Source organism: Mastigoproctus giganteus, chromosome 8, assembly GCF_048544385.1.
Source record: "Mastigoproctus giganteus isolate SK-2022 chromosome 8, ASM4854438v1, whole genome shotgun sequence".
Classification (NCBI taxonomy): Eukaryota; Metazoa; Arthropoda; class Arachnida; order Uropygi; family Thelyphonidae; genus Mastigoproctus; species Mastigoproctus giganteus.
Genome location: NC_143582.1, coordinates 210,931,400 through 210,949,874, shown reverse-complemented (window position 1 = coordinate 210,949,874; position 18,475 = coordinate 210,931,400). Strand labels below are relative to the sequence as shown.

Sequence of the window (18,475 nt, the reverse complement as noted above, 5' to 3'; positions counted from 1 at the left end):
ACTCTTTGGATCAAATGCCTCTGGCGATTATAAATTAAAATTGTTATTAGTTTACCATTCAGAAAATCCGAGGGCGTTAAAAGGTAACATAAAAATGAATTTACCTGTAATATGGAAAGCAAATAGAAAAGCGTGGGTTACCAAGGAGTTATTTACTGATTGGTTTGTTAACCACTTTTGTCCTGAAGTAAAACGGTATTGTCAAAAAAACAACTTTGAAGAAAAAGCTCTTTTGTTGTTAGCCAATGCTCCGGGACATCCTACTGATCTTAACACGTTGGACACATGCATTCCTGTCAAAGTTGTGTTTCTTCCAGCAAACACAACTTCTCTGATTCAACCATTGGATCAGGGAGTGATAGCATCATTTAAAGCTTATTATCTGCGTCGAACATTAAGCAATTTAACTGCACTAGAGGATAAAGAGGAAATGACAATTAAAACTTTTTGGAAAAACTACACCATTAAAAAGGCAATTGAAAACATTGATAGTTCTTGGAAAGAAGTCACTAAGAAATGCTTAAATGGAGTTTGGCGCAAAATATGGCCAGAAGTTGTACTAGAAGAAGAAAATAGCATCCAAGAAATTAGAAATGAAGTTATCCAGATGGCTCAATCAATAGGTTTCGAAAATGTCGATGAAGAGGATGTTAGAAATTTATTGAATGCAGAAGATGATGGTTTTTCAGTGGAAGATTTAGAAAACCGTGTTAGCAACGAAGACAAAGATAATGAAGACGAAGTTAAAGAAGTTCCTGCCGAAAAAGTGTTAACAAACAAAGATTTAAAAAGCTGCTTAAATGACATTGAAAACGTTTAAATTTTTTTAGTGAAAATGATCCTGATTTAGGAAGAAGTGTTATTGTTAAGTGATCAGTGTTAAATGCACTAACTCCGTATAGGCAATTGTTAAATGAAAGAGAAAAAAAGCATAAGCAATCAACTTTAGACTCATATTTTAAAATGTGATTTCACTTTGTATATAAGTTGAATGTTTATTTAATAAAGCTTTTCTTTGTTCGAAAAAAAAGCTTTTCATTTTCTTTACGTAGGAACGTATCCCTATTCTGGCCATAGTATTTTTACCTCTGAAAACGAAGTTTCGCTTAACGAAGTAATTTCGTGGAACGCATCCTATTCGTTATTCGAGGTATGCCTGTACTGTTTTCTGCACCAGCAGAAAACAGTAGCCATTCAATATATCCAGAAAGGCTCTGCTACTTTGTGAGTGACCAGATCACAAGTTCGAATCAATATCTGGAAAATTAAAATCCCCCATTATTAGACATTCTCAATTACTGACCCATTCCATTATGGGAACCTTTTTCTTGTTTTTAGTAGTAGAATATGCTTCTACATTTGTTCTGTGCAATTTTGAAATGCTCTATATATATTTTGTTTTATTTTTTTCTAGACCAAAGAAAAATCATTGCACTTGCCAGGAATTTTCATGCAATTACTCTGTAAAAAGCATAAAAATCACTTCAAAAACTACTCAAGTAAAAGTATATCTATATTTAGGAAGGTAGAGAAAATTGCAATCTTTAATCTTGCACTGACAATTAACATGAAATCAATATTTGGAGTGGCACTGATGAGGAGTGCCACCACTGCTGGAACATAAATATTTGAACAAGTTTTATGAAAATCAAATGAATAAAATTAGTACTTTACCTGAAGAACAACACCACCAACTGTAACAAATATCTTCTACATTTCTGGATGGATCAGAAAATGTTTCAAAGAAAAGTAAAAATATTTTGTAATAAACACTGTTTTGATACAACCAACAATTCAAGAAATGTCCAGATTACATTTATTATTTAATGTTATTATTGTTTATAAATCACTTTATTTACCTCTAGGTTCATCCCTGTCCAGCCTGGCAGTACAAGAGTGAACATAAAGAAGAGTATTTATGAGAGAAATAGATACATATAATTATAACCCATTAAACTGGGTTATAATTATACGTATCTATTTCTCTCAACCATGGACCCCAGTACACCAGGCCCATTCATTACTAAGAGTATTTATAATAATGCAACATCACAAACAAATGCAAATATACAGGTCTCTCTAATCATATGACTGACACTGAATCATTTGGATATATCTGCTTGAGACAGACCACCTATTGATCCATTCCTGCCAACAGCTCTCTGGCACAAACATTTTTGTAGGTGGTTCCTTTCAGATAACACGCAAACCTGAACACACTAGCAAATCTGACATGATTGGTTTGTTCACCAAACTAATTGTTGGAATGGGCTTTCATCTGTTATTGTGGAAGTGGATGGTTTGAATAAATTCAAGGAAGAACTACACAAATTCTTGGAGGGTATGGATGGAAAAATATGCAGTGTTTTTTTTTTTTTTTTTGGCTGATGCTATATAAGCTTGCTTTCTTGCATCATTTGCCACTATACTACTACTACTACAAATAAGGAATAGGCTCTATACTGCCCACCCCTTTCTGAGGTGCAGGTATTGGATAGGCTGTGTGGAGTCAGACCACATTAATACATGCAGTAATTGATGTCAGCACTATCTTTGAGTATGTAAAGGTCCATTAACTGCATGTTTAAAACACATGTAGAAAATATGTTACAAAGTAGGGGCATATTGCTCAAGTTTTGAAAATCAATATATAAAAAGTAAAAAAGCTGTAAACATATTACCACTTGAACACAGGCTTTTTGAGTCGTGGTGTAGGAACTCGTTCTTCCTCCACTTCATCCTCCAAACCTTGGAATAAAACTTTGTGCTCTTTCCAAAGGGATTAAAAAAAAATTCTATATAAATCATTTAAATTCAAATATACAAAAACAGAAACAATGTTACTATTATCATTTTATCAAACAAAGCTCATAACTGATACTAATAAAATTTAAATATTAAAAATAAAAATATATGAGGTGGATTATAATTAAAATGAAGCACTTTGAAGATCTGTAGACAAACAATGGATAACTGGACAGCACTAAATTAGAAATGAATAATATTCAGTCCATGCAGAAAGGAATAAATTAAAAATTTTTTTTAAGAAAAGTGACACTGTATTCAACAAGCAGGAAAATAAATTGCTAATTTCATTTTTAATCAAATAAAAGAATAACATGAAGCCATTATCCATTACAAAATTTTGATCCTTACTGGAATCTCATCAGTTAGTGAGCGACCTCAATTAGAATGATGCCAAATGGTAATAATAATTCAAATTTAAATAAGCAGCCAAGTTCTGTATGGAAAAAAGTTTCTGAATAAACTTTCTCTCTCTCTCTCTCTCTCTGGGTAACTCAGAAAGTATTTTTTGTCTGGTACAGCATAAGCCTCAGGCTTCCTTGTACCATGTGACTAATAATAATAATAATAACACATCATGAAAGTTATGTGCAACTATAATTCGCAGTACTGGACAGCATTGGCCCAAAGTAGCAGTAGCAAATTAGTAATATTAATAGTATTCGCCATATAGTGCAAGGAAGTCACAGGCTTTTGATGCACTGGCGAAAAAAAAAAAAAAAAAAAACCACCACATAGACAGCATTACCCAAACTGTGTTCCGTGAAAAATCGTAATTAATAATTAAAAAAATAAAATAAAATAAATTTTGCATATTTGTAGCATACACTACTGTTGTATCATTATAATATTTAGCATAATTTTTTTTCAGTTATTAATATACTGACACAGACTAATAATCAAATAGACCGCAGAACACTTTATTGGCGGGCTTTGCATAGAGGTAATGGCATCTATGAAAAAGTAGCAATGTAGTGATCTAGTTACTCTAGTATGCCATTCGTATGCAATTTAGCCTGGAGTACATGGGTTGAAGGAGAGGAAGAAGCGAACCAATATCATAACTAAACTCACTTCCTTGTATAAATTTTTTTTGATAATTATTAGTATTTTGAAATATTATTATTAAAATATGTGACCATGGATTAGTGGTTAAAAAAAAGGAAATTTAAAAGAAGCAACGTACTTCTAGTAGTTGTTGTTGTTATTTGGTTTTTAGGAGCATTAGCAACTAAGGCCATATTGCTCTGGGATATGCGGTGATCATTCCCTGACCTTTCCGCATCCTCCACATTTGCTTCTAGTAGTGCAACTTTGGTCAATGAAAACGAACACAATATTGTCACACTTCAAAGTGAGGATGAACAATCGCAGCCTTTTGTTCCTCAAAAATCTGAAGTAAAAAAAACAGAAACCAACTAATAAAAGACCAAAACAAAAGTATGATGACAGTTATTTGAATTTTGGCTTTACATGTGTTGGAAATAAAGATGCTCCTGATGCACAGTGTGTCATATTTAATAAAATATTAGCAAACAGTTCTTTGGCTCCCGCTAAACTTGTGTTCAGTGAATATGTTATGAGATGAAAAGTGTTCCGTGACTAAAAAAGTTTGAGAAATGCAGAAATAGATAATGTATGAATTACATGCTTTCCTTTTCATACAGGTAACTACCCAGTTGACCTCTGAAGTTATTCAAACTTTTAAGTTATTCAGCCTCAACTACCTGCAAGGGCAACTTGTTCCAGAATCCATGACTTGCTGGCTAAAAGAAAACTTCCTACAAACAAATCTTAACCTCAACCCCCCTGTAATTTTAATTTATGGCCCCTCATTCTGGAATTATTTAACAGTGAAAATTCCACCTTCATTTGAGATGAGGTCTCCATACTTGAACAGAGTATTCCAAATGTGGTCTTCCAACTGCCTCATACAGTGGGATTAGGACCTTCCTATCTCTACAGGACAGCATTCTATAAATACTCAATATAAATCCTAAACACCATGGGCTTTCCTGGCTGCCTGTTTACACTGTTCAGAAAACTTCGTATCTGCCCATATTGTAACTCCCAGATCCCTTTCCTCCTACACTGTTTTTAATTCAACCCCACCAAGTGTATAATTTATTTGGGGGTTGCTATTCCCCAAGTGTAAGACCTTGAATTTAGCCTGAATTGAAACATAGCTGGCACTTCTCTGACCATTTTTGATGTCTGTTCAAGTCATCCTGAAGGAGTGGTGCTTGGCACTGATCATTAATAACTCTACCATCCTTTACATTGTGCCTTCTATCCCTTTGTTCATATCATTTATGAAAATGAGAAACAACAGTGGTCCAAGAACCGATCCTCGAGGGACCGCATTCCTGATGACCAATCTGAAGATTCTCGGGAACAAGGTTAAGCACATGTAAGCAAAGAATTTTCAGCTCCCACAGATGGATAAGTTTTTCATAAACTTTTGCATTTTATTAACTCAATTGTCATATTAAATTATATTCTATAAGTAGCTAAAGCTACTTATAGAATATATAAAACTAAGGAGCATAACTAGGACTATAAATAGTCCTAGTCACACTCCTTAGTTTATTTTGAATTTAGCTAGAGATTTTGTAGGTTACTACTTAATATATGTAGAACCTTTATCCATTCAAAACTTTCCACCATCACATCTGGTGAGTATGGGCTTGGCACACCAAGGGTCCTGAGCTGGATATTGGATATCATCATTCTTCTCTTTCTTGGTGATTCCCTTCTACTTCTAACTCTTGTTTTCTTTCTCTTTCTCTCTCTCTCTCTCTCTCTCTCTCTGTTTCTCAGGGTAACTTAGAAATATATTTTGGCTGGTGCAGCATAAGCGTCAGGCTTCCTTGCACCAAATGGCTAATAATAATAAGAAGAAGAAGAATCAAATCGTACAGTACATCATAGTGCATACCTTGAACTTCATAGCATAGGTTATAATGTAAACCTTGATAACGTAATATGTATTACTGTATTTAGAATCTATTAGCATAGTGTAGTGTTGTCAATTGATCAATTAAATTTATTAATTTTCATTGTTAATCAACTAAATTGAATTTAAACTGAAATTATGCCCCAGACCAGAGCAGCAAAGTAATGGGCACAAAGCAGTGGGAATGCTGTGGCTCAGGGGAGAACTGAGGGTGGCGATTCTCCAATGCATCACAGTCTAAAAAAATGTGCAACTTCTGAAATGTATGCAGACCTTTCTGGAACAGGACATGATCTAGCCAAGGAAAATGTCTTTGTGTGTGTAGGTGCAGAGAGTGTGAAGAAATTAGGGCATCTATGAGAGTTTGAGGAGTTGGGTAGATGCCCTCAAAGGAATTAAAATGGGAGACCATCAAGTTCATAGCTGCCCAACTCACTGCCACAGCTCATTCTTGGGCATCAAACAACACAGTGGCAATCTTCAGGCAGAATGAGCTGGTCACACAGGAGCTAGTTATTATCAGTGACTCAATTGTCAGGGAAACCAGAGTATGTCTGCCAAGGGCAAAAGTTTATGACGCTGTAGAGCAGATATCATCTTTTAAGGGCACAAAAGATGATATTGTTGTACACATTGGCATTAAGTGTCTGCAATTTTACTCCAGGACAATAGGAGGGAGTATATGATGAAAGCCTTGTCAATCAATTCGGCACTAGAGAGATTGTGCAAGCCTCATGGGATAGAATTTTTCCCAGCGTGGCCTGTGCTTGTTAACAGGAGAGACTATTTCTATAGGGATGGGTCACACTTAAATAAAAAGGGTGCAAGAATATTTGCTGATGCTATTGAGGCAGTGTTAGGTGGGTCAGAAAATCTAGCTTGGGGAGATACACAGACTAATAAATTAACAGTAGCTGCAGGCAGAGGTGGAAGTGATTCTTGCACTGCTTCTACTGGAATGAGAAGCAGCCTGGAAAGCAAGTTTTTGGGGATTTCAAGAACTGCTGGCAATCATCGTGGAACAAATAAATACATGGCCTGTGTTAGGGTAACTAAGAGTAAGAACAGCTGCATGTATACTTATATGAACACCAATGCTAGATGTATAGTTAATAAATTTGATGAGTTTGAAGTGCTGGTCAAGACATGACCAGCACTTCAAACCATTATACTTTGTAGTTGATTGCTCACATCCTGCTTGATTTTTTCCAAGATTGCAAGAGCTTCATGATGATGGTCCTTCTCTGGTCTGCTATTCACTGTTCGGTGACCTGAATATCCAGGAATCATTCCAACCACTTATTATGTAGTCTTGCCCTGTACATTGGTCATATTGGTCTCTAGTTTCATTATTTTGTATTATGCTTGCATGATGTACATATTCATTTCAATGCTCCACTTCATGCATTGGCATTTTCTTCCTTCCTGGATGGTCACTAGTGCAAATGTGCAGGAAGCACTTCCAGTTGGTGGGGCTGGATGGTCTTGTCCTTCTCTTGTGGTAGCCATACAGCAGACAGCACCACTTGCTCCACTGTCTTCCTCGGGAGACTGTCTGACTTTTCGAACTAACCCCTCTGCCTAAGGCCTGAACGCAAGTTCCAATCCATCTATGGAGGTGGACCTGTTTAGCTTTGGCTAATATCCAGTGGAAGTTATCAGGAGTGACACCAGATGGCGCTGTTTCTTTGTTGTTTGTTATTTGGTTTTTAGGAGCATTAGCAACTAAGGCCATATTGCTCCGGTCCAGATGGCGCAACAATCTGCTTTAGCTGCCACTCTGACCTTGGGGTAGGTAGGTCCACAGGAGCAACTTTCACGATGCTTATTTATTTATTATTATTATTCTAATTTATTACTATTATTATACCAGTCTCCCAGCATGATGGAGTCACGTTCGCATCTGCAAAGACGGGACTTGAGCCCATGTCCATCAGGCGGGTAGTCCAGTGTTGTAACCACTGAGCCCTTATTATTATTTGGGGAGTACAATGTGTACAGAAAGGATAGACAGGATAGGATGGGTGGAGAGATTATGTTGTTAGTTAAGAAACACAAAATCTAAGGCAGTACATCCAGTTGATATTGGTGGACAGTGCTTTTGTTTGTTTGTTTATTTATTATTTGGTTTCTAGGAGCATTAGCAACTAAGGCCATATTGCTCCGGGGATATGCGGTGGTCATTCCCTGACCTTTTCGCATCCTCTGTATTTGGTGTCATGGGCTCAAACCCCGGTCTAATCAAGAAGCGTATGCTACGCACTCCTGTTCCTGCCCACCTGGCTATGGAGGCACTGGTGAATAGTGCAATGTTGATTCAGTTTGGTGTGATATAAGCACTTCGAAAGCAAAAATGAGGGCAGGAGTGTGTTATATTCCTAATGACTTTGATGAATACAATGAAAAAGTATACAGAGAAATAGAGTGGGCCAGTAAAAAACAGAATTTCTCATAATGGGAAATTTTAACTTCCCAGATATTGACTAGAACTTGTGGGTGGGTCACTCACATACTAGTTAGGCTTTTGTAGATTTATTGTTGTTTTCTACAGCAGCATGTTTGAAAGGCAACCAGAGGCAGTAATACTCTTAATCTGATCATCAGCAGTGATTATACATGCATTAAGAATCTGCAGATAAAGAAACCACTTGGTGGCAGTTTTCACAGCATATTGATGTAGGATTTACTTAAGGATGTATCTAACAAGGATAATGAACGGGGAAGGGATTTTGCTTTCATAATGGCGAATGCAGTGGTCTCATGCAGTTTTTAAATTCTATTTAGTGGAACCAACTGATGTTATCATCAGCAAATTCTAAATGGGAAGCATTGAAGAATTAATGTTGGAAGCTAGTAGGTTTTTCCTCTCAACTAAGAAATACTATTCAAGGTTTAGGCATAAATGGATGTCAGATGAATTAATGAGAGTCATGGTAGAGAAGAAAAATGTATGGGATGCATATAAATTATCAGGTGACACAGAAGCCTATGGCAGATATAAGCTAGTATGTAATCAAGTCACAAAGGAGGTTAGGCAGGCGAAGGCAGATAATGAGAAATCTTTGGCAAAGAATGCAAAGAAAAACAGCAAAGAGTTCTTTACTTATGTGAACTCTAGAAGGAAAGGGATGAATCAGATTGGACCACTTAACATGGATGGGTTGACTATTAATGATCATGCTCAGGTAGCTGATAAACTGAATGGGTATTTTGCATCTGCATTCACACATGAGGAATTCTGTACAGTAGTGGAAGTCAGAAATTTATCAGACTCTAACAGGGAGCTAAATGATTTTGTAATAACTGAGTGTAAAGTGGAGGAGAAATTGTTGAAGTTAAACATAACAAAGGCACCTGGGGTGGATGGGTTATATACAGTTATATTAAAGGAGGCAGCAAAGGAAGTAAGCAAATCCTTAGCCATAATTATGACAGTATCCTTGGATTCAGTGGTGGTCCCCACATACTGGAGACGTGCAAAGAATCCCCAATTCACAAAGGAAGATCTAAGGATGACACGAGTAATTACAAACCTGCTATTTTAACTTCTATTCCAGGTTAAAGAAGCACTGCAGGATCATATAGATAGATATGCAGTTAAAGTTCAGATAAAGTATGGATTTGTTAAGGAGAAATCTTGTCTGACCAATATGAGTGGATGCTACAATGTAGTCACAAAGGAACTGGATGCAAAAAATAACTGATATCATATACTTGGATTTCAGAAAAGCTTTTGATACTGTTGCACATAAAAGACTGCTGTACAAACTGGAGAAGTGTGGTATTAAAGTGGATAAAGGGACAGTTGAGCAGTAATCAATGAACACTGCTCTTCTTGAAACTAATATTATTAGTGGAGTCTTCCAGGGTTTGGTGTTGAGCCCAGTGTTGAGCCATTTCTTGAACAGCATAACAACCAAAATAATTATAATATGGGTTTTTTTGTCTGACAAGTAACTGGAATGATCTATTTTTCTGAAGTTCACAGCTAAGCCTAATATGCACATGGAAATATGGAATTCTTCCAATGATTGTGGAAGAATTCCATATTCCATTCAGGTGGAAGAATTCCATTCAGAATTCCTCTGAAAATGTTCACTGTTATCTTTTTCTATTTATTGTGAAATATATACATTACACATGATATATAATTCATTTTTTATCAGTGTTATACAGTTTCTGTTAAGATTTTTGTATGTCGGATATGAATCTTTAATTGTATGCCATTTTATCCTTGCATGGACTGTATCAGGGAAGGCTGTTCTATTTTACTGTGTATTTGAGGCATAAGTTTTGCAATTCAATCTGCTGTATATCTTTCATCTGTGATAAACTTCTTCATGCATAGCTGCATAACAATACCCAATAAACAGGTTATGATTGGTTCAATTTATATGTAACTGTTAATTTTTCTATACTATTATATCCATCCAACAGAGCATAGTGTACTGCTGTTATTGTTATTTGGTTTTTTTTTAGGAGCATTAGGAACTTAGGCAGAATGCGCTGGTCCCACAGGAACTAGTAGATGTTGGTGACTCTATTGTCAGGGAAGCGGGGAACATGCTTTGCAAAAAGGATAGGTGGAATAGGACCAGGGTATGTCTGCCAGGGGCAAAGGTTGATGACGTTGTAGAGCGGATATCATCTTTTAAGGGCACAAAAGGTGATATAGTTGTACACGTTGGCACTAATGATATTAAGAGTAGGAGACCGGCGGAATTACTTAGCAATTAAAGGTCACTGTTGAAAAAAAGCCATGAATTAGGGTTGAATTTGAAAGTGTCTGCAATTCTGCCCAGGAACGATAGGAGGGAGTATATGATGAGAGCCTTGTCGATCAATTCGGCCCTGGAGGGATTGTGCAAGGCTACTTGTTAACAGGAGAGATTGCTTCTACAGGGATGGGATACACTTAAATAGAAAGGGTGCAAGAATTTTTGCTGATGCTGTCGAGGCAGTGTTAGGTGGGTCGGAAAACTGCTAGTTGGGGGGAATACAAGGACTAACAGATTAATAGTAGCCACTTGCAGAGGTGGAAGTGATTCTTGCACTGCTTCTATTGAAATGAGCAGAAGCCTGAAAAACAAGATGCAGGATATTTCAGAGACTGCTGGGAGTCATTGCGGTACAAGTAAACACATGGGTTGTGTTAGGGTAGCCAAGAATAGAAACAGGTGCATGTATACCTGCGTGTACACCAATGCTAGGAGTTTGGTAAATAAATTGAATGAATTTGAGGTATTGCTCAAAACATCTAAGGCATATATTGTTGGGATATCAGAGACGTGGTGTCACACAGATATAAGGAATGCGGAACTGGAATTTGGGGAATACAATGTGTATAGAAAGGATAGACAGGACAGGAGGGGAGGAGGGGTTATGCTATTAGTTAAGAAACACATAAAGTCCAAGGAAGTGAAGCCAGTCGACATCGATGGACAGGGCAGTGTCGAGTCAGTTTGGTGTGACATAAGCATAGGGAAATCAAAATTGAGAGTAGGAGTGTGCTATAGGCCTAATGACTCTGATGAGTATAATAAGATATTGTACAGGGAAATAGAGTGGGCCAGTAAATCAGAGAGTCTTATAATGGGGGATTTTAATTTCCCAGATATTGACTGGAATTTGTGAGTTGGTCACTCGCACACTAGCAAGGCTTTTGTGGATTTATTGGATGATTGTTTTCTACATCAGCATGTTCGTGAGGCAACAAGAGGGAGCAATACTCTTGATCTGATTATCAGTAGTGATTCTTCATGCATTAAGAATCTGCAGATAAATGAACCACTAGGTGGCAGTGATCACAGTGTGTTGAAGTGGGATTTACTCAAGGAGGTAACTACCATTAGGGGTAAAGGGAAGGGTTATTGCTTTCGTAAAGGCGACTATGATGGTCTGAGACAGTATTTAAATTCTATACAGTGGGACCAACTGATGATGTTACCAACAGCAAACTCAAAATGGGAAGCATTCAAGGAACTAATCTTGGAGGCTACCAGGCTTTACATACCAACTAAGAAATATTGTTCAAGGTATAGGGCTAAATGGTTGTCAGATGAACTAATGAGACATGTGGCAGAGAAGAAAAATGCATGGGATACATACAAATTAATGGGTGACATGGAAGCCTATGATAGATATAAGCTGGTCTGTAACCAAGTCACAAAGGAGATTAGGCAGGCAAAGGCAGACTACGAAAAATCCTTGGCAAAGGATGCAAAGAAAAACAGAAAAGAGTTCTTTACCTATTTAAACTCAAGAAGGAAAGGGATGAATCAGATTGGTCCACTGGATATTGATGGTTCAACAGTTGAGGATCCTGCTCAGGTGGCTAACAATCTAAACGAGTATTTTGCATCTACATTCACGCATGAGGAGTTATTCAGGAAGGAGAATGATGTAGGTAAAGTAAACATTGGCAGTGAGCTGGATGATTTTGTAATAACTGAGAGGGAAGTGGAGGAGAGATTGTTGAGGATAAACATAAAAAAGGCACCTGAGGTGGATGGGATCTATCCAGTTATATTAAAGGAGGCAGCAAAGGAAGTAAGCAAACCCCTAGCCATAATTATGAGAGCTTCTTTGGACTCAGGAGAGGTACCCATAGACTGGACATGTGCAAATGTAACCCCAATTCACAAAGGAGGATCAAAGGCTGACACAAGTAATTATAGACCTGTTAGTTTAACTTCTGTTCCAGGTAAATGCTAAATTAATGGAAGCACTGGTTAAAGAAGCACTGCAGGATCATCTAGACAAGAATTCAGTTATAGCTCAGACGCAGCATGGTTTTGTTAAGGGCAGGTCTTGCCTGACCAATTTGATTGGATACTATGATGTAGTCACAAAAGAACTGGATGCAGGGAATAACTTTGATATTATATATTTGGATCTTAGAAAGGCTTTTGATACTGTTGCACATGGAAGACTGCTGCACAAATTGGAGCAGTGTGGCATTGGAGGCAAATTGCTGCTATGGATAAGGGGATAGTTGAGTGGCAGAAGACAGAGAGTGGTAATCAATGGACACTGCTCAACGTGGACTAATGTTATTAGTGGAGTTCCTCAGGGTTCAGTGTTGGGTCCGTTGTTGTTTTCGGTGTTTATGAATGATATTGATGATGGGATATCAAGTTTAATGTCCAAGTTTGCAGATGATACAAAGGTTGGCAGGGTTGTTAAGGACACCACTGACGCTATGCTGCTGCAACAGGATCTGGAAAGGTTGAACAGATGGGCTGAGAGGTGGCAAATAAAGTTTAACATTGACAAATGTAAAGTACTACATATGGGAAACAGTAACCCCAGAGCAACGTATCAACTCTGCGGTACTACACTGACAGTGGTGGAGAATGAAAAGGACCTGGGGGTAATTGTGCACGCAGATATGAAGTTCTCTGAGCAGTGCAGACGAGCTGCAAGAGTAGCTCATGGTGTCTTGTCAATGATATACAGGAATTTTTCTAGCAGGATAAGGAGGTGATTATTCCCTTGTATAAGGCAATGGTTAGGCCACATCTTGAGTACTGTATACAGGTCTGGAGGCCTCATTTCAAGAAAGATGTAGAGCTGCTGGAACAGGTACAGAGAAGGGCAACAAGATTAGTGAATGGAACAAAGGGTTGCTCTTACGAAGAAAGGCTTAAGTTTTGCAAATTACAGAGTCTGGAGACTAGGCACCGGCGAGGTGATCTGATAGAGGTGTATAAGGCTTTGAATGGTTTGAGCATGCTCAATGCCAATGGGATTCTTCATCTTGCTCAGAATAATCAGCTCAGAGGGCATAAATTCAAATTGAGGAAGGATGGATATCGGATAGATGTGCGGAAATTTGCTTTTGGCCAGCGGGTGGTTGGTTGGTTGAACCGACTTCCATCACTTGTTGTTGAAGTTGATAGCCTAAACAAATTTAAGGTTCAACCGGACAGGTATTTCGAGCGAACGGAGGGGTGAAATGGGAGTGGTGTGTTTTTTTTTTTTTTTTTTTGGCTGATGCTGAATAAGCTTGCTTTCTTGCATCATATGCCTCTACTAATGCTAATGCTAATGCTAATATTGTTCCAGGGATATGCGGTGGTCGTTCCCTGACCTTTCCACATCCTCGCATTTGGTGGTCACGGTCTCAAACACGGGTCTAATCAAGAAGCATGTGCTTCGCACTGCTGCTCCTGCCCACGTGGCTACAGAGGCACCTAGTGTAACTGCATTTATTTTACGACCTATGATGCTATTACCTCATATACTTCAAACTACTAGCTATTCTGCAATTAGAGACAATTGAAACTTATTCTCATTTAAGCAGTACTGTACTGAGAATACATTTAAGCAGTATTAAGTGACCTTTTCCACCAAAACAAAATGCACAAAGTGATGAAAAACTTAAGGTAGTAGATGTCCGGTGTGTATAGCCTGCAACAGAGGACCACCACTTGCAAGTAAGAGACTTATAAGCAAGAGACTACCAAATGTTCCTGAAAGATCAGTGTCACTGTAACTCCAGCTATAACAGAAAACTAGTTCTCATCTCTAGTTCTAGAGGATTTTCACAACAATTTGCCTATCAATTGTTACCTCACTGTAAAGTTCAACAAACCAATGAGAGGTCATATTCATGAGAAATCCATACGGCATTACAAATATCACCAGCTGATAAAAAAAAATGTACAGCATTTGCTACAGAGGATGGAAGTAGATAAGATTTAGCCTTGGATCATTTTACGGTGAGTTAAGGTGCATTTCCAGCTTAAGAAAGAAAGATTTTTAAAAAGAGCTTGATTTATAAAAGTGATTGATAAAAGAAATTCTTAATTAAATACAACATAAATATAAAATAATTTACTTTCAAAGCCAAACTCCAAACATTATTGTAAATCAATAAACCAGTATAGGTGTATTAATACAAACTGTTGTTCATTCTACTACAAGGTCAAGGTCATTGTAACATTTACAGTGATACCACTTTGATTTGATATGTACAGCAATAGAAGTGTAAGGTGTTCGTAGAGATCATAAATACATTTTACTTCTAAATATATAAAAAGAACTAGTGATATTTTGACAGCAATTACTCCTGTTTGAAAATAATCTGGAATATCTGTACTGTAGGACTTGGAGTAGACTGTAGCACACTGGAACATTATTCTGGTTTGTCACACACGTTACCAATGTGTGTGATATAATAGAACTTTATTTTAATATTAAAATTGGCACAGTCAAGACAGTAGCTAGCAGCCATTGGGCTATAATTATAATCAGTATTATCATTATACTTTATTATTAAAAATAAGATATTTTATCAACAAACATTCTTTTTCATAAAATTTTTGCATTATGACTCCTGCTGTACTATGGAATTCTCACAGTATGACAGGTGTTATGCCCTACTGGAACTAGGTGTTCAATAGGCCAATCTCTCCAACACAGTTAGACTAAAAGAAATTTTTTTTTTTTTTTTTTTTTGAAGATGAAAACAAAGTAAGACATGATTATTCCATTAAGTGAAATCCCATATGTACAAAGTAACCTTGAAAGAAAAGTAATTTGTGTAGCTCTGGAATGGAATTTTCTGTGATCCACTGCCAACAATTTTGCATATTCTCGTAACCATCCAACTTAATTCCATCTATAGGATTAAAAGTCACTACCTATTTTTAAAAAGGTATTTCAGGGGTACTGTAGGTATTGCAGGAGAACCATAGAAGATTTATGCAAATGTTTGTTAGACAATTTTATAACATTTACTTGGCCCCCCATATTCTATAAAAGAACCTCAAAATTAAATTACCAAAACTAAGAATTAAGGAAGCTAACATCATCCTGCTAATATCATATTTCAGATAATCAAAGCACCAGATCTCAGCCAGAAGACCACAAAAGTACCTGCCAGAGACAATTCACAAAGCTGCCGTCTTTAAGAACAAACCTCACAAGAATCCACCAGATGGAGAGATTGTTCCCCAGCTTAGCACTGAAGTGCTGAATTAGGGATTTATGAGCTGAAGCTCAGAAATCACTTCATAATTGAATGTTCTCAGTACCTAAGCAGCAAAGCCTACCAAGAAGAAGAAATCCTCAGCCTGTTTAAAAACAGTTCATCCAATGAACTGCAATGCACAACAACAAAGACAGAAAAAATTGAACAATGCATTGGAACTCTAAACAGCAGATAATCTGGTTAATCAACCAGAAATGAAGCCCCAAGACTTCAAAACCATATTATCAAACTTCTTTGCATATAATAACTTTTTGCCCCTAGCCCTCAGAGTTCTTTGGTTATCAATGGACACTGCTCTTCCTGCAGTACTGGTATCAGTGACATCTCCCAGAGTTCAGTGCTGGGCCCATTGTTGTTTTCAATATTTATTAATGATATTGATGAAGGCATAGCAGGTTTAATGTCTAAGTTTGCAGATGATATGAAGGTTGGTAGGATGGTTAATCACAGTAATCAGAGTATACTACTGTAACAAGATCTGGTAAAATTAGGCAAATGGGCTGAGAAGTGGCAATTGAAGTTTAGCATTGACAAACTAGGCACTGCATATGGGTAGCAACAATCCCAGAATAACATACCAACTGTGTGGTACTATACTCGGATAGTGGAGAATGAAAAAGACCTGATGGGTAATTGTATAGTCAGATATTAAGTTCTTGGAGCAGTGCAGACAGGCTGCCAGGCCAGCCCATGGGGTTTTCTCAATGATATACAGGAATTTTATCAGCAGGGATAAGTAGGTGATTACACCATTGTATACGTCAATAGTTTAGGCTACATCTTGAGTACTGCATGCAGGTCTGGAAGGTTCATTTTAGGAAGGACATGAATCTGTTGGAATAGGTGCTGAGAAGAGCAACAAGTTGGTGAGGGGAGCAAAAGGGTGCTCTTACCAAGAAAGACTTTAGTTCTGTAAACTGCAGTGTTCTGCAGATTAGGCATCTGCAAAGAGATCTGACTGAGGTATTTAAGGCTTTGAATGGATTGAGTAAACTCAATGCTGATGGCATCCTTCCTCTCGCTCAGGAAGGATGCCATCAGCATTTTTTACTCGAGGGGTAAAAAATTCAAACTGAAGAAAGGTGGTCGTGGGATAGATGTAAGAAATTTGCTATCAGCCAGTAGAGTAGTTGATTGTGGGGAGGAGATGGACAGGTGGTATGGGAAGTGTATTTTTTTGCTACTGATGCTGTATGCACAAGCCTTTTTGCTTCATTTGCCACAACTAATAATTTTCTTCATATTTATAAGTTGTGTAATAATTTACTTTGACTAGCTTAGGACAATAAAAATGATAATAGTCTGATTTGCTGGAACATAAAAAAATTTTACCATCACTTTAGTCAGCAGAAATACACTCCTGTTTAGCCAATCTGAGATAGCCATATATTTAAGTTATATTTACACTACACACAAAGAACCCACATTGAAAAGAATCCTTAATTAATATGTAAGTAATAAACAGGTTCGTCTTTAAACAAATTCAATGTTTTCCTCATATCATTCCATAACAACATAATTCTAGTTATGAGAGAGAGAAATATGAGAGCAAATATTTGCTCAGAAATGAAACTGCATTGCACTAAGGCCGTTGCTATTAATGCTGATAATACTTGTAGAAATGTAGAAAATAATGCTACTATGTTTTTTCTTATTCATTAAAAAAGTAAAACTTTGTATTTTTTCATAAGTTTAGTTTATTTGGTAAGTCAATAAAAAGATAAATCAGTATATATATATATATATATATATATCCATTTTATGCAAATATTATATGCAGGCTATTTGTCCTTGATTATAGTAATCAAGCTTCCAGTTTTAATTATGTGATTTTGAATTTTTTTTTGGTGTTTTCACGTATATACATATAGCACTTACTGTTCACCATGTCCATTCATCAGTCTGTTCATCAATCTAAATATAATAACTCAGCTTCCAGTGAACAAATATTCATGAAATTGTATATTTCGGTCTTTTAGAAAGATCTGTTATGCCATCCCAAATTTCATTCAAACTGGACAAACAAAAATCTGGCAAATATTACTTTTTTATTTTTTCATAAATATCTCATAGGCCAGGGGTGTATTCAGGAGTGGGTAGAGAGGGCATATTCCCCCCCCCTCCCACTTAACCAAAAATTTGAAATTAAAGAAACAGAATGCAGGAGGCATTCTAAAAAAACTCAAAAGCCTGGTCACCATGCCCCCCCCCCCCCCTTATGATACCTTGATACACCACTGTCATAGGCTATGTATATGCTGTATACTGTAGTTGAAACACTGCAAGGATTTTCATGAAATTTTATATTTGAGACCTTTAGAAAGATTTTTTCACCACTCCCAAATTTCATTAAAATCATAAAAATGGAAATCTGGCAATTTTTTTTTTTTCATATATATAACACAGGCTATCTATATACCATATACTTTAGCTGAAGTACTGGATATTGTTTGTTACTGTCTGCTGACTGAGGGAATGGATGGACAATATGGTGGATGCACAGAAAAGAAATGTTTTTGGTTCTCAGTGGCTACTTTTTGATGAGGTCATTTTTTTTGTTATGATTCTCTTCCTCTCTTGCAGTTCAATCTGCAGATTGGTCTGCTGCAGTCCTCCACTCATTTTTTCTTCTTGCTAGTCCTTCTTCATTTCGGAATTAGTAATAGTAATGACATCTTTTGGTCATGAAAGTCATGGGCCTTCCCCTGTTTCTGCTT

The 18,475-nt window shown here is 37.0% G+C and overlaps 1 protein-coding gene across 3 annotated transcripts in view; it reads right to left on the bottom strand.

Annotated features, from left to right (window-relative positions):
• LOC150082242 (protein Obscurin-like) overlaps positions 1–18,475 on the bottom strand; it is an 865,351-nt gene that overhangs the window by 566,496 nt on the left and 280,380 nt on the right. For all 3 annotated transcript variants that reach the window (XM_090379203.1, XM_090379204.1, XM_090379205.1), the window contains one exon: positions 2,682–2,769. In XM_090379203.1, coding sequence (XP_090235329.1) covers positions 2,682–2,769 — 88 coding nt within the window. The remainder of the gene's footprint in view (positions 1–2,681; positions 2,770–18,475) is intronic.